This window comes from Fundulus heteroclitus, chromosome 14 (genome assembly GCF_011125445.2).
Source record: "Fundulus heteroclitus isolate FHET01 chromosome 14, MU-UCD_Fhet_4.1, whole genome shotgun sequence".
NCBI classification, from domain to species: Eukaryota; Metazoa; Chordata; class Actinopteri; order Cyprinodontiformes; family Fundulidae; genus Fundulus; species Fundulus heteroclitus.
Window position 1 is genome coordinate 22,952,913 of NC_046374.1, and position 17,282 is coordinate 22,970,194.

Consider the following 17,282-nt stretch of genomic DNA (forward strand, 5'->3'; position numbering starts at 1 on the left):
ACACCTGGTCTGGCGTTCTGTTAACTGTGACATCATGCAGGGAAGACAGCTCACCCGCTACTACCATCTAATGTAGAACAGATTACTGGATCAATGTGTGCTTCTGTGCTTTTTTGTCTCTCTTGTTGTGTCTCTGCTCTGTCTTCTGTAACCCCAGTCGGTCGAGGCAGATGACTGTTCATACTGAGCCCGGTTCTGGTTCTGCTGGAGGTTTTTCCTTCCCGTTAAAGGGGAGTTTTTCTTTCCACTGTCGCTTCATGCTTGCTCAGGATGAGGGATTGCTGCAAAGCCATGTACAATGCAGACGACTCTCCCTGTAGCTCTACGCTTCTCCAGGAGTGAATGCTGCTTGTCGGGACTTTGAAGGAATCAACTGGGTTCCCTTAAAGAGGAAACTTTTGACCAATCTGTATAATATGATTGATTTTGATTTTGGAAAGTGCCTTGAGATGACATGTTTAATGAATTGGCTCTATATAAATAAAATTGATTTGAATTGATTTGTTCTTGAAAAAGAGCTTCATAAGCAATGTGATTGCAATGCGCGCACAGTAACTGTTCATTTAGATGGTTTTACTGCTTTATTTTATACATATAGATGAATAGCACGTATTATTGTTTTATTTTGTTTTGTCACTGTGCATCAGTGGTAATAGGACCTGTTTAGGGGTAGACACTGACTAACAGAAGGGCCTTATAGAGAACATCGATGTCTATTTATTTGAATTAAATGTCCTTTATTCTTGTAGTTTTCATAATGTTCACTAAGAAAAGAGTGAAGAGGGAGAAATTTAAAAACTTCAAGACACCCGTATAATGCGTAGCCAGTATTTTGTTGCTAAACATCCAGAATAATCTCAAAACCTTTTTCATATAGGGGATATTGCAGGTTTTATCCTGTAACATTCAACTTAAAAACAAGCAAATATGTTTAAAGAACAAGAGAAGGGGGAAAGCTACAATATGTCAGTTTCCTTAGGCTCCACACCCTAAAGTAAAGCTTTGTTGAAACACCTTTTAATTTAATGTCAGTATTCAGTATTGGTGGCATTCAGTCAGTAACCTACGCCTTGTGTTGGTAACGTCTGCCCGCTCTGCCCTGGAGAAGGTCTCCAAATAAAGATCTTTGAAGACATCGCTTGTCCTCAGCCTTCTTCAGGTGAACATCCGAATTCTGGCTCAATCATGCAAAAGCTTTAAATTTCCCCTCTATAAGTCATTTTTTTCCCCTCTCTTGATTTGAACGTATGCTTTGACTCTCGGTTATCCTCAAAAGAAAAATCCGTCTTCATCTGTAGCTTTCTAGCCAAAACCATCAGACAGCTGATGGTTTTGGTCCAAAACTGCGTGTGGAACAGTCCGTATTTTGGTCCTCTTTGACAGAAACACCAGTTCCATCTAAAGCTAATTTTACAGTGATGTACTAGAGGGGCTGAAACATGCTTAACATGAGTGAACTTTAATGTGTTTTCAGGTAGAAAGAGGAACAAGTCAGCTTATTAGCGCAATAAAAAGGCCATGTTCAAGTCAGATTTATTTATTTTGTATCTCAGAGAAATTTCAATAGAAGATGGACAGATCAAACAAGTTTAATCTTAGCTGATTAAAAAAAAAACAGAAGTTGAGGGGAAAAAAGCTGATATGAAAAAATACAATTATTTTTACCTTAAAAATAATGAATATGTGTGTCAGAGATTAGCTTTTGCTGCAATAAAATGCACATTTAAACCAACAGTTATGACTGAGACTATTTATGTCTGCACTAAGTGCCTCACAGGGTTGAATAATTGTACAAAATATATGAGCAATGGTTTTAAAAAAATAAAAACTGGGTGGAAAACTGTATTCAAAGCGAACTTTAATCCAGTTGGGTTCAAAAATTATACATACAGGCTGATGCATTAATCTTGCTTCTTATAAAGGTTGTCGAGTGCCAAGATCCACTTCTCACTAGTTAGTGCCAGTATCCCTATAATAATCTTTCACTTCATGGTATAAACACCTAATTTGACACAAGTGCAGGATTTATTACCCAATTGAAAATCCAAGATGGCCACCCATTTTCAAGATGAACTTCTCTTAAATCTAAGAAGACCTAAGAAGGATAAATGTGGATTCACAAGAGTTGGAAACACCTTTTGAAGGCCTTTCTAAATTAGCTGCAGATTCCTGGATGATCAAACGAGTGTAAATAGGGATGAGTTTGGATGGGAGTGTCCCCACTTTGCCCTATTCTGGAGGAAGACTAAAACTCTCCTCCTCAGGTGGAAGAAAACGGCTGAAAATGTTCAAGAACATCCTAGGAAGCACCAAGTCTCCACCCTAAAGAAGCCCCTGCTCCCAAACCAATTAGCAAATACCCACATGGACAAACCAGAGACTAAGATGGAACATTTTGGGCCACAATGGACAGAAGGTTGTTTGGTGGAGTCAAAGTATGGGATTTAAATTAATAAAAAAAAATTATGAACCGTCCAGCATTTACCCTGAAGAAGCACCAACATTTGTCCTGGAATGAATGAAGCGCGTTAATAAACATCATGGATGGCCTTCTAAAGCCCTGCCATTAAACATACAAACATCTGTGCACATTTATGAAAGGCGGCATCTGTGACAGGAAACCAAATAATGGAAATCATTTCTACCAGATCTGTCAAAAAATAGTCTTCAAAACGCTAAGCCCATATTATGCTAGAATCTTGATAGAGGCTATAAAAGAGCAGGATGCTGATGAGCCATGCGCTAAGTGACATCAATTAGTAGATGTACAGCTTTAATGTACGTATTGGTGACAAAAAAGAAACTTAACTTGTGCATCCAGTCCTTGATGACCCTAAAATGCCTCAACTATGGAAAGGTTTGGGAAACTAAGAATCCACAACCTAATATTCCTGCTCCCAGTTTATCTCATGCAGGTTGTTCCATTGGTGCAACAGTACAAAAGTGAAAGTAGACTGAATATTAGAGCTCAGACCACCACACTCGACCTTTGCAGCTTTCATCTCGTCCCACCGATGAGTCACGGTCGAGTGGTTGCTCTTTGATTCACATTTACGCCACTCTGGGCCATAAAAGGAATGCGACGTCTACAATGAAACACGATCCGATCAATGTCCGCTACAACGTGGAGTCAGCGTGCGCGTGACCTGCAACGTGTTCCTCATCGAGACAGGAGCTCTGGCTCAGCTCCAGCCAGAAAATCAGAACCAAGGTTAGAACCAGGATTCCGACAAGAGTTTCTGTGGTTTGCCGCAGCCCAACACTTTCACATGGGCTTGATTTGAGCTACTTAAAGGCTTATAAATTGAGCCCAGCGGTCCCAGGGCGTTTGCCAGCTGGCGTACCTGAAACATAAACATGGTTTTCCTCATATGGCGTCCAAATGCAAAGCATCTAATAACACTCCATACATATCTGATTCATATTTTAACAAAGCGTATAAAAACAGAAACAATCTGCACCGCAAAGAGGAAGGAAATTACGCAGTTTACCGCATCAATGTATTCAAAAATCAACTTCACAGTGTGTTACACAATTTAGAAATAAGTGAATGTGCGTCAATTTTTTAAGCTCCCAGCTACACTCAAATCTCCCCATTCTAATCATGACCTGAATTAAACCAGAGAGACCGCTCTGTACAGGATTTTATGCGCCTTCAGACGTTGGGAAATAAAAAGATAAGGATAACCCTTAGAACTGGAGCATGAATCACGCTTTTACGTGTTTGTATTGCACCAGCCGACCCGTCGTCATCCTGGCACACAGCTAACTGGGCCACATGGATAATAAAAGGTCATCTTATATAAACCTTGTAGCCACTGTCCCTTTTATAGCTGACAATCAGGGTTACGGCGAGGCAAAGGGGACAATAAATGTGTACTAAAAGATGCTTGAGTGCAGCCTTTTTATACTTTTTGTTACATTATAAAGCCCCCCTTTACTCTGCTACCCCTAAAGTGTAGCTAACAGCTTTAAGAAGTCAACTTCTTAGTAAACAGAGTCCACCCGGGTATAATTTATCTCATTATAAAGGCAGCTGTTCTGTGAAGACCTCAGATGTTTCCTGGAGAACATTTTAGCTTCACGAAGACCAAGGAAAACACAGGAAGACTGGTCAGGGAGAAAGATGTGGAGAAGTAATTACTTCGACTACAGGCATGTCTTCCTGATATCAAAGCCTGGGTGATTTTAAATTTCCTGCTTTTATATTCTGGCAAGACAGACGTTAATATGGGACAACATGGCATTTGCAGTGCATGCGACAAGGAGAGGCGAGAAGTTTTTAGTTTGCCACCAGCCGTGAGGAGTTGTTGTCACTATTATACTACGGGGATGCTTTCCTTCAGCATCCCAGTATTAGAATGTCCTAGTTAAAGTTCAGGCCGACTTGAAAACTGATATTTACTAATGTTTTGTATGCACTAAGACTGGACGTGAGAAATTCAGTCTCTAGATGCACAAAGCTATGTAGAGAGACACCTAAAATAATAATAATAATAATAATAATAATAATAATAATAATAATAATAATAATTTGCAGCTTTGACATGGTTTTGCCTTGCAAATGCATGCCACAATTTTCAGAATTGTATTTGTAGACTATTTTTTTTAAAAAGCATAATTTTCCTTTCACTTCCATGACTGCTTAGAGCATTTTTAGCCAAATAGTGTTAAAATACATCAAAACTGTGGCCAAAAAAAAAGATTTTTTTAAGAACTGTAGAGATGAGCTTGGGCTGTTTTACTTTCCTTACGTATTCGGTTGGGTTATTAGCAGCTTTTCCATGATTCCAACCAGCAATGAACCAGTTTTTGCTGCTACTATTATTAGTCATAAGGAGAAACGTTTGGAAACCAAACTGTTATTCTAAGAGTATTCTGTGTTATTGCTGTGAATTTGGAGATTTTCGCCCGCAACATGTGGAATTAGGAGGCTCATGGGCTCAAGGCGGAGAGCTAAATCCCCACAGGGGAAGTTTCCAGAACCTGTGGTTGTGTAACAGAATCCCAGACTAAAATCCTCTGTTGCAAACACAGTCAGGAAGGGAAGATGAAAACGTCCAAGCGTTTTGTGTCTATTGGAGGGTCTGGGAGCCATAAATGTAATAAAGATAGTTGCAATATGTTTCATTTTCTGAAGCAAACGTCAGGTCTGGTCTTGTTTGTGGTTCAGCATGTGGGACGACTGAATAGGGGCGGCAAGTTGTGATTTATGTTTTTTTAATTGAACCCAGAAGTGGATGAGTAGGCGCTCATATTTTTTGTTGACCGACATTTATTGGTATTGCTGTGATTATTTAGTTAAGTCATATTATGAGCACCTTGTTCTGAATTCTTTATGTTTAACTGAACAAAGTTATTAAACCTCTATTTTGGATCTCAGCTGCTTTTTAATCAGTGCATCATACAGCCTGGCCTCAGCCTCGCAGCCTTGTACTTGTGTCTGAAGCCCCTACAAAGAGGATAAGATCAAACAATAAGCAAGCATTATTAATTATAAGACAATTCTGCTCCAGAATATGGCACACAGTAATAAATATGTAAGAGGTAAAAAGCTCCGTGCTCCATTGCGGATTAAATTTAGGGTGTATGGTCATTGTGAAGAAGCAGACCTATAAAAAAAATTATAATTAAAAAGCTCCGTTTGGCATCAACAGAAAGAAAGTTTCAAAATGTAAACTTTAAAATTACATCTTCATATATACAACTTTAACATTAAATCATGATAGTCCATATTACACACATGTGAAAACAGTCGCATTACTGCAATGCATCTCAAAAATGTGCTCAAGATTCAGAGGTCAGTTAACAGCTGCCTGGTAAAACAGATTGAATATTTGTTGTCAGTATTTAGTTTCTGAAGGAACAATGTTCTCCCTTTTGGATATGAAGGAGCTTCAGAGCTCCGCAGCCATTCTGAGGATGTTTTAAACATCCCTGCTGAGGTTGTGTTGGGTTATAATATCACAGGCTACAGCCTGATCGACACCACAAAGACAGGGCAGTGCTCTAAGTGGCCTGATTCATTGTATCTGAACAAAAAGGATCAACCAAGCACTAAGAAAAACAGGCAATACTCAGCCCCTGGGATAAACGCACACACCACCATACTGCACCTTTGGTTGTTGGGAGACTGAGGGGATTCGTTAGATTTTAAGGCTGCAGTTTAAAAAAATCTAAATGTTTTTTGTCATTCTGTCAAAGAACAATTTTGGTTTTACTAAGGGGGGTGGACCTGTTTCTGTTGAATTTGCATGTTAATAGGCCTTTCCTGCCCAGTAGTATAAAATTTGATGCTCCAGACTTTTTGAATTGAGAAAGCTTCCTGGATAGGAAGCAAAACGTCTTCAAACTACGGAAAACAAGTCAAGTTGTTTTGTTTTTGTTTGTTTTTTACTCTTTTTTTGGAATCTTGGCATACCTTCAGAAATAAAAACCATCTGTTACATTATGTTTCCCCTCATTTATGTATCTTTACATGTTATAAAGTCTTCATAATTGTGTAACTTATTTCATCTGTTTTCATTAAAATAATGCTCCTTTTTACTAACCCTCACTGCTGTGACAGTTCCCCTTTCCACCATGGGCTGGACGAAAAAAGTCTTATTGGATCTTTTTATTATTATTTCTCCAGATTTATTTAGTGAAAATAACTTTCTTAAATAATTCATCATGGTCTCAAATTTCTCTCATCACTTTAAAACCTGCTTTTTCCACAGGGGTGTGTACACTCATGATTACTCCAGTGACTTGATTTTCATCATAAAAAAAAAATACAAAAAAAATAAATGAAAAAAATGAAAGAAAAAGAATGTAACAAAAGAAAACAAAGTCTTAAATGGCGTTCCGTTGACACTTTAGGGTTTAAATATCAGATTTGTAATGTTAAACATTTTCACCAAGTGCCTTAAAAAGGGGTGGGGACGCTAAACGTCGCCGATAACCGGTGTAAAGCCCCTCCGAACTTCTACCTGCTTTTCCTCACCTTTGTTCCAGAACCGTTGCGTCACCGCGCCACGCCTCATCTCGCGATATTTCTCTCCGGGCGGATAAATACAGCAGCGGTCGCCTCATCCGTACACACACACACCATCGGGAGAAGCCACAGCTGGGAGTTTTCTCTCCACTAACTCGGTGAACTTTTCGGATAAAAAAAAAAAAAGAAATCTGCTGGAAATTTATTTTGTGTTTGTAGCTGTCGCGTCTGTAACGCAAGGTACCGGAAACTACTTTTAATAAACGCCGTATTACGGAAGTAAGTGCGTTATTCCTTATATGGTCGTTGTTTTCATGCGTTTCCTCTGTGGAAAAGTTGCTGTAGGGATTCTAAATGTTTGTTTTGTTTTTTCTTGTCTTTTAGAAGTTTTTGCGAGAAGAAATGGCTGCAGTTGAAGTTATGCCAAACCAGGTGAGTTCAGTACATCCTCTGATGATGATGCTGTAATAATCTGCCTGTTCTGGGTTAATTAATACAATGTGGAATTAGATCTAATTGCTGTTTTTTTTGGTATTTGCTCACAGAGTGTGGTGGAGAGGGTAACCAGCCTGCCTCTGGTGAGCTCCACCTACAGCCTGGTGTTCAGCGTCTACTCCAACACCAAGGACAACCACCCTTACATCAGGAGCGTGTGCGAGGCCGCCGAGCAAGGGGTCCGCACCATCACCTCTGTGGCCCTCACCACAGCCTCGCCCATCATCGGCAAGCTGGAACCTCAGCGTAAGACCCCCTGAGCTTTCTCCTTCTGCCTACAGCATCTTTTCATTGTGGAGACAGCAGAGAGAAAGGGAGATAAATGCAACACACACTGAAACCTTCAGGGTCACTGTGCGCTCTTCAGCTGACTCAGGTCCCTGGAATGTGAAACAGGAAGGTTAACGCACACTGCTGCTGACTCTTAATCCACTGATCTTTCACCTAATTAAGAGTCATAAGAAACCCGAGTATTTACAAGGTTTCTTCACATGTCGTGTTTTATTTGGGGTTTTCTGTGGTGAAACAACACAACCTTGGCGTTTTTCCCAAAAATAGTTTACGAGTCAGCTCAGCCTATACATCCTAATGTCAAATTCTTTTAATGTTGGTGTTTTTTTTTCACTGGATCTTTCGTGTTTTATCTTCCTGGTTTGAAATAGAGATGGACGATACAGGGAAAAAAGCGTTATATATATAAAACAGAAATCATATTGATCGATATTGATAATTATCAACAAATTCAAAAATATATTTTAAGTGCAGCCCAGGCCCTTTTTTATGATGTTGCTTAGTGACCTATTTTCAGATAAAGAACAGACATTGAACTCAAACTCAAACCTTTATTTAACCAACTTTTTACCAAAACTGCAAGTTTTTAAAAGAGAAAAAAAAGAACAAGTGCTCTTTAAACTCTGAAGGGGGGCGTTGGGTCTGTGTTGTGATTGGTTGGCAGGATGTAACGACTGTAATATTACCTTATATGGCAAAAATGCAAGAGAAGGAAAACTGTTATTCTATTGAACTTTTTATTGACCCTTTTTTTTCTATGTTCGATGTACGTCTATCGATCGCCATATAATAATAATAATAATAATAATAATAATAATAATAATAATAATAATAATTGAACTTTATTGATCTCACAATGGAGAAATTCACTTCTGCATCTTTACCCATCACCCTTGGGAAGCAGTGGGCTGCCACTGTGTGACGCCTGGGGAGCAATCTGGGGTTATGGATCTTGCTCAGGGACCCAGAGTGGCAGCTTGTGGGAGTTGAACCCAGAACCTCTGATACAATATATTGGTATTGTATTGTTATTGAATTATTGTCCAGCTCTAGTTTGAAATATCTTTTAGGTTTGTGAAGTGTTTACCCAGTTAGATGACAAGTGGTTGCACAGGGTTTTATTTTTAGGGTAATCAGAGTGTCAGGACTCAGCTGGCAGGGCTGTGCAGCTTGCTGCCAGCTCCGTAACCTCTGCTTCTTCACAGGTGTTCGTGGTCGGACGGTGGGCGGAGTGCGCACACCTGCAGCTCGTTCAGCAGCATCTGAGCCTACTATAAGAACTGCGTCCGAACAGCGAGAGGACGCCAGAGTGTTTTCGTTGCGGTATGAGTGACAGCCTCGACCTCTAGCCACCCCTTGTTCCCAGAAGCTAATCCTTCGTTTTTGCTCTCTCTCAAGGTTTCCCTGTGTCTTCGTGAACCCTGCGTGACTCTTGAGTTCCTCGACTCGATCAGACGTACCTCTGCTCTGGACGCGAGTCACACCAACCTTCTCTCCGGTTCCTCTCGCTGCTCTGGATCCCAGGACGCCCTCGGTGCTGCTCGGACCCCCTCGCCCCGCTCTCCGCCGACCCGAACGCCTGCTCAAGACAACCCAGCTGAGTCCTCCTACCGTCTCCCCGCTCGGTTATCCAATCCTCGTGGTAAGCTTACGTTCATAGTCTAATCTCCCTTTCCTTACCCTCTGCTAATCACATACCCCTTACCTCCTAGACTGGTCTGGTCCCTTGGTCCCGGGATAGTTCGAGCCGTCATCGTGTTCCCGTCCCGCAGTCCAGCGCTGCGCTCCGTGTGCTCCCGTGTAAATAATAAATCCTTGAATTCTGACCTGTGTCTCCGAGTGTGTTTTCTGCATGTGGGCCCGACATCTCAAGGCAAACATGACAGAAGAACACTCTGGCCTCTTCTGTCATGTTTGCCTTGAGATGTCGGGCCCACATGCAGAAAACACACTCGGAGACACAGGTCAGAATTCAAGGATTTATTATTTACACGGGAGCACACGGAGCGCAGCGCTGGACTGCGGGACGGGAACACGATGACGGCTCGAACTATCCCGGGACCAAGGGACCAGACCAGTCTAGGAGGTAAGGGGTATGTGATTAGCAGAGGGTAAGGAAAGGGAGATTAGACTATGAACGTAAGCTTACCACGAGGATTGGATAACCGAGCGGGGAGACGGTAAGGAGGACTCAGCTGGGTTGTCTTGAGCAGGCGTTCGGGTCGGCGGAGAGCGGGGCGAGGGGGTCCGAGCAGCACCGAGGGCGTCCTGGGATCCAGAGCAGCGAGAGGAACCGGAGAGAAGGTTGGTGTGACTCGCGTCCAGAGCAGAGGTACGTCTGATCGAGTCGAGGAACTCAAGAGTCACGCAGGGTTCACGAAGACACAGGGAAACCTTGAGAGAGAGCAAAAACGAAGGATTAGCTTCTGGGAACAAGGGGTGGCTAGAGGTCGAGGCTGTCACTCATACCGCAACGAAAACACTCTGGCGTCCTCTCGCTGTTCGGACGCAGTTCTTATAGTAGGCTCAGATGCTGCTGAACGAGCTGCAGGTGTGCGCACTCCGCCCACCGTCCGACCACGAACACCTGTGAAGAAGCAGAGGTTACGGAGCTGGCAGCAAGCTGCACAGCCCTGCCAGCTGAGTCCTGACACAGAGTAAAACAGGCCAAATACAAACGTATGTGACACCGTTCACATTTCATTTCTAAGAAGTTTTCCTTAACCATGCACCACGTTGCTTTTGGTCTGTCACAAGATCCCATCAGAGCACATTATGGGTGCTTGTAATTTCACCAAAAAGTTCTGAGTTATCTTGACGTCTTGTGATCCAGGGCCGTCTCCCAATGAGGTTTGTTAATTTGGCTCGCTTTTGTTCCCTTCCCCAGTCGCCATTGCCAACGACCTGGCCTGCAAAGGTTTGGACAAGATCGAGCAAACCCTGCCAATCCTCCATCAGCCTCCTGACCAGGTATGGCGCCGGGCCCAGTTACAGAATATTAATGGCAGCTAATCTACCCTAAAACAACATAGGCCGGGATGACCTGTGCCCCATAACATTCCACTTAATCATCATTAAAAAAAAAAAATCCCCCGTCTCTCTTTTCCCCCAGATTGTTTCCAGCGCCAAGGATGTCGTAACCACCGCCAAGGGTGTCGTGACGGGGAGGGTGTCTGGAGCCAAGGGCACCGTCTCCGACACTCTGAGCACGGTCGTGGAGAAGACGCGGGGCGCGGTCCAGGACGGCGTGGAGAGGACCAGAGCCGCCGTGAGCGGGAGCGTGAGCACGGTGCTGGACAGCAGAGTGTTGCAGCTGGTCAGCAGCGGCGTGGACACGGCGCTCAGCACGTCCGAGAGCCTGGTGGAGCAGTATCTGCCTCTGTCGGAGGAGGAGCTCGGTAAGCGGAGACCAGAGAAACGGCACGCTCTTCATCGACCTTTTTGGGGTTTTTTTAACGAATCGTCACAACTAAAAAACAAAGAAACATGTATTTTTTCTTATTTATTTTTTACACAATTCACTGATGCCTCCAGATAACATCCAGTGCTGTGGGACGCTTTGTTTCCAGAGCAGGTTCTGGAGGAAAAGCTCTAAACGGGAGAAATTTAGGTTACTTTTACAGAGCACTGCGTATGATATGCTGGTGAAGATTCTCAGTCATCCAGGTCATGGTCATTCCAAAAAAAGTAAAAAAACAAAGCAACTGGACTTGTTTTCCGTAGTTGAAGACATTTCGCTTCCTCTCCAGGAAGCTTTCTATCTAAGCTATCTAAACCATTACAAGGCCTTTGTTTGGACAGTAGCAGTGTTGTAGTACTCGAGTCCGAGACTCGAACTCGAGTCCGAGTCATTAGCTAAATTTAGAGACTCGTGACTTGTCTTGGACTTGAGCACTGATGACTCGAACTTGGACTCGGACTCCTACATTCAGATCATTCTGACTCAGAAATTGACAAAAAGACTCAACATTTTTTTTTTATATCATTAAGCTATAAATTTAATATGTCATTAGAATATTATTTGGTGTATGATTTTAATATCTAAATTACCACTGCGACACCACAGCTATGTGGATTTTTTTTTAGTTTAAAAACATGTAGGCTATGCTTACTTTAGTGCGGAACTTGGACTCGACTTCATCAATTGTGACTCGAGTCGGACTTGACTCGGATTTTTTTTTAATGACTTGGACTTGACTCGGACTTGAACACTGGAGACTCGAACCTGGACTCGGACTCGAGGCATAGTGACTTGACTACAACACTGGACAGTAGTATAAAGCTTGGTACTCATCATTACTCCAGACTTTTTGAATTGAGAAAGCTTCCTGGAGAGGAAGCGAAACGTCTTCACCTACGCAAAACAAGTCCAGTTGCTTTGTTTTTTACTCTTTTTGGAATGCGTATGATAATCCACATTTTTCTTCCTGAAATGAGTGCATAGAACCAAAAAAAAAGTTAACTTTTTATTAAAATTGGTACTAAAACTTAAAAAAAAAACAAAAAAAACAAGCCTAAGCTTGCAGTTGCATAAAGCTTCTGGGTCACAAACGAACAGGCAGCTGAAACCGCTTCCCAGAAAAACCAATCTTATCAGATTTAGGGTTTTTAAAAAGTTAATTTGCATGAACTACCCCCCCCCCCCTCCTCTCTCACTAAAACAAAGAGGAGCTGTTCACACTGATGCACTGTGCTCAGAATCGTCCAGCTCTGAAAACATTTCCATACGCGGCGGCTCATACAGCGTCTAAATATTGCCCGTGTTTTGTTTTTGTTTTTTTTCCCATGTTGCCCCTCTGCCTCGTGACAGAGCTGGAGGCCACAGCGGGGAGCGGCTTTGGCGGTAAAGAGACCAGCTACTACGTTCGCCTGGGCTGCCTCTCCACCAAGCTGCGCAAGAGAGCGTACACCAGGGCCGTGGCCAGGATACGAGAGGGCAAGGAGCGCAGCGTGGGCTTCATCTCCGAGCTCAACGCCACCGTCGACCTGGTGAGTCTTCCACCGCCGCGCTGCAAGCGTTCAGCGTCCAGGTCGCAGTCTGAAGTCACACCTTGTGCTCTTCCTAGATGGAGTACGGCAGAAAGAACATCAGCAGCGCCAACCAGATGGTCAACAGCAAGCTGACCTCGTTGGTGCCGTGGAAATCTGGCAGTTCGACCCAGGAGAACGGTCACCATGCGGAGGTAAGAAAACACATTTTCCACAGTGATGCCTTCTCACCACTGGACGCCTGGTAAGGCAGGACTCCGTATGAAACCTCTGTGGATAATTTAAATCCTCAGCGGCCTGGCCCCCGTCTTGCAGAGAACCGCTCATTAAGCCGCATGGTAAACCTTGGCTGCATCACGGAGGCTTACCGGTCGGTCCAACAGGATTTAGGTCCAGAACGGCACGGCGAGCCAACTCCCTCAGAGCGTCTAACTGTGACATTAAAGCTCTGTCTCAAAGGGCTCACATTAATTACGGACACGCAGATTTATTGCAGCTCCTGGCAGAGATGTGTAAAAAAGCCTTAGAATAAATGAATCTTTCATTGCGGTAACATAATCCGGCTGTGAAAATTAAATCCAACATTTATTCACTGAGGAGGAGGAGGGGGGATCCCACAATAACAATTGTTTTAAATCAAATCCCTGCTGTCAGCCCACAGCATCACTGCTCCTCCTCTGTACTTAACAGCGAACCTGAGCTGCTTCTCTACGGATCGGTCCTCCGTTTCTCCCCACATCCACATCTGGGCTTTTTTAATAGAAAAACTCGATCTAGCCTCGGCATCCCAGTGAGGCTTATATCCCCGTTTACACTACCCTCTTTTAACCGTGCTGAGAACAGTCCGAGCTCGGTAACTGAGATAACTATCGATCGCAAAGTGAACTGAACCGAGCCAGACACAACCAGACCGCGCTAAATCTAGACCGGTTCGATGGGTGGGCTCGGCCCGGTTTTTCATTGGCTCGGTTCTCAGATAACAAAGAATACATGAGCAGACTGCGTCATCTCGTCAGACCTTCATAATAATACTAGCTTCCTTACCGTGCCACACGGTTTCCAGTGATGATTCTGCTTAGCAGCGTGATGAACCTCAACGTCTGTCGTTGTTTCCTGCATCTGTAAATCCTGATTAGACGTTCGTTTGTCTTATCCACGTCCCAAAAGCCGACTCCGTCAACTAAATTCAATAAAGGTTCTCTTCTTCGCCTGACTCTCCGCAAACAACAAAATATCACAGTTATTAACCAAGCATAACTTCCTGAATGTTACGGGCGCCGCCATTTTGATTTGCTTGAGTCCCTCCTTCAATCCTAGAGAGCAGTAGTACCGTAGATCGTCACTAGGAGGTGAGGAACCGTGCTAGCATGATGTGTAAACGGTCGTCAGAACCAAGACCTCTTGGACTCTGTATTATCCAGCAGGAAGGAAATTTCATGCCACAGCTGGTGGTCCCGTCTGGGTCCCACGCTGGAATTTGATGAAATCCTGAGAGAAACGTTGGTAGCAGCAGGAGATTTATTCACCCGGGCTGGGCTGAAATACCTGAACTCAGGGATTTTAGAGGGATGACGCAATACTTCTGGCAATCAATTTATAACCTGTTTAAATAGTCGTCGAATTCTAATTCAAAGTTTAACAAAATGGGTCACACTGCAAAAACAGAACTAAAAGTGAAATCTTGAAATCATTGTAATTTTCCTTGATTAGAGCAGGTAAATAAGACTATTTGCCAATAGAATGAGATTTTTGCACTTAAAATAGGAACAATTCATCTCCATCATCTTATTTCAAGTGCAGGATGTCTAATTATCTTATTTTAGAGATGAATTGTCCCTGTTTTAAGTGCAAAAATCTCATTCTATTGGCAAATAGTCTTATCTACCTGCTCAAATCAAGGAAAAATACACTAATTTCAAGAAATGGTTACTCATTTTTAGTTCCCTTTTTGCAGTTGCAAGTGATGGTCTTAATTTTAAGTCTTCAAGCCATTTCAGGTTTGATGTTTATTTAAAAAAAATGTCGAATAAAAACGGACGTGAGCGGCTCAGAGGAATAAGTGTTCATCTTCTGACCGTAGGTAATCGAGTCCCGGACCTTGGTCCTCGCCCGCTCCCTCACCCAGCAGCTCCAGACCACCTGCCTGGTCCTGGTCTCCGGCCTGAAGGGACTCCCCAACCACATCCAGCAGGAGGCGCTGTCGCTCAGCCACTCGGCAGCACAGATGTACCAGGGTTTCAGCCGAGCCAGGGTGCTGGGCGACCTGCCGGACAGCGCGCTGGCCAGCAGCCGGGTGCAGCTGGACAAGATGAAGGACTCCCTGGACAACGTCATGGACTACCTGATCAACAACACGCCCCTCAACTGGCTGGTGGGTCCCTTCTACCCGAGGATGAACGCCCACCCGGAGTCCTCCAGCAGCGCACAGCCCGCAGATGAAGGCTCCTCGCTGACTCGCCCGCTAACCGAGGAGCCCATGGAGGTGGAGATGGAGTCGCTGCATTCCTAACAGCCACGCACTCCAGATTTAGATTTATTAACACTGAACTCTTCCAAGTCTCGGTATTTAGGTTGAACAAAAATTGCTTTTTTTTTTTTATTTACCCCTTGCAGAAATCACCCTGTGATGCTTTTGCCCGCATGAATGCCTTCATTGTCAAGCCACTAATCTTGATGCCTTCATAAAATCTACCGGAACCATGAATCTGTCTCGTTCCTTCTCCACACATCTAAAAATATCATTTTCAGTTAACTTACCGATAAATATAAACTTTTAATCCTGAGCCAATGAGACTGACCACTAATTAGACATGGTTTAATGTTAGAAGTCCCCATCAGATTGGTGATAAACAATAATAAAAAAGCTTTTTTTTTATACAAGCTGGTCCTGAGGCAGCTAACCAGCCGCCACAGATTGATAATAATAATAATAATGCAATATCAATGCAGTATTAGAAAACTAAAACTTCACTACGGCTCCATTTCACTAAGTTTTAGCCTATTTTCTTGAGCCTCGAACATCTGGGTTCTAAACTGAACTGCAAAAATAACTGAAACGGGAAATTTTCTTGAAATTAGTGTATTTAACCTTGATTTGAGAGGACCAACTTTAAATGATCTGTCAATGGAATAAGACTTTTGCACTTAAAACAGGAAGAACTCATCTCCGTCTTATTTTAGGGGTCAAAATACTTTTTCCATTGGCCTTATTTATCTGCTCATACCAAGGACAAATACACTAGTTTCAAGAAAATCTTCGTTTAAGTTTCCATTTGCAGTGTGGACCAGCGGTTCTTGAAACTAGATCTGGGTTAAGGACAAAACAAAGCACTCAAAGTGTTTCATTAATACAGATATCAAATATAACCCGTGTGAAGGCGTTTGGTTAATACGAGAACATGCAGGTCTAGAACCCCCACATTATGCCAGTACTTCTACCGTACAAGGCTGTACATAAACTTTGTATTTAAATCCTTTATCTGCTTCAAATGTTCATTTTGATACAGGACCATTCAGTTCTTACAGCATGATCTTACCTCATCATACATCATAACAGGTTTACAACCAATAACATCAAGAGATTCAAGTTTTTTTTATAGAACTGGTGCATCTTGATACAGGTAATTATAGCAGATTGCCTCCATGCATTTCAATCTGTAGGCTTAGAACTACAGATGCATAGATTTTAGGCCCATACTGAAAATGGGCCTATATATAGATCTATATCCTCTAGCTTTAGAGCGTGTTCCATTTGTCCTCGGTGGTCGGAGTTCTTGACCTCCGGGTCAGAAAATTTAACTGGAACAGCCCCCAAAGTCGGTATTACGAGTTGGAAACTCGGTGCAACATTGAGTAAAACTTATTTCAGACCGTTTGCAGCAGCTCTGTTATTTCTGTAACATTTAGTCATTCATTCAGGTGGTACCTTTAAGTCAGACGGGATGTTTCAGCTCCGTTTATCGGCACAAAATGCGGCGCGTTATTGTCATAGTTATATTTTTAACAGTGTGAGCGTCCATGTTTTTTCCTACTGTTCGACAAGGGAAACGCAAAAAAGAGGCAACGACGTAATCGGCAACTCGTTTATCCCGACTGCTGAGGCAAAAGAAAGGGTAGGAATAATTTTGCGTTCCAACAGTGAAATCACCACAGACGTTGCTTCTCTGCTTCAGGTGAACACCATGATTTTGCGCTGCAGCATGTGTCGCTGACATTGGTTGTATTGGCCCGGTTTTACTTATGGAGCCGATACCAAAGTTTATGTAGAAATAGATTTCCTGCATCCCTACTTGAAATCCTTTTCCATGGTAACAAACAGTGACTCTTTAAATGATATTGGTTTGCATTCTGGCAGAAATCTCCCCATCATCCGTTTGTATGAACGATTTTGAGAATGAAAATAGTTCATCTCAGTCCTAAATCTTCCCACTCTGTTAAAAAGCAAATCATTTCAGAATATCTTACTGTAGACATATGAACAGGTTTAGACATAATTACAAATCAAAGCTTAGGTTTTTGTGACAATCATGTT

At 42.8% G+C, this 17,282-nt stretch overlaps 1 protein-coding gene and 1 long non-coding RNA gene across 2 annotated transcripts; both read left to right on the plus strand.

The window, feature by feature from the left end:
- The first annotated feature begins 7,108 nt into the window (after positions 1–7,108).
- On the plus strand, positions 7,109–15,455 carry plin2 (perilipin 2). Its single transcript, XM_012864943.3, has 8 exons — positions 7,109–7,255; positions 7,361–7,408; positions 7,522–7,717; positions 10,650–10,732; positions 10,875–11,160; positions 12,573–12,751; positions 12,829–12,945; positions 14,832–15,455. Exons 2-8 carry the CDS (start codon positions 7,379–7,381, stop codon positions 15,258–15,260), a joined length of 1,320 nt encoding a protein of 439 aa, XP_012720397.3. The 5' UTR covers positions 7,109–7,255; positions 7,361–7,378; the 3' UTR covers positions 15,261–15,455.
- LOC118565723 lies at positions 8,902–9,663 on the plus strand. The gene is made up of 3 exons (XR_004932548.1): positions 8,902–9,085; positions 9,161–9,404; positions 9,504–9,663. It is a non-coding gene; the product is annotated as an uncharacterized LOC118565723 (long non-coding RNA).
- Positions 15,456–17,282: the final 1,827 nt, after the last annotated feature.

Bases quoted from the DNA above. Each gene is read 5' to 3' on its own strand.
- plin2 (XM_012864943.3), top strand. From the start codon at position 7,379: ATGGCTGCAGTTGAAGTTATGCCAAACCAG. The intron at 7,718-10,649 runs GTAAGACCCCCT...TCCCTTCCCCAG, and splicing joins CGGCAAGCTGGAACCTCAGC to TCGCCATTGCCAACGACCTG. The intron at 11,161-12,572 runs GTAAGCGGAGAC...GCCTCGTGACAG, and splicing joins TCTGTCGGAGGAGGAGCTCG to AGCTGGAGGCCACAGCGGGG.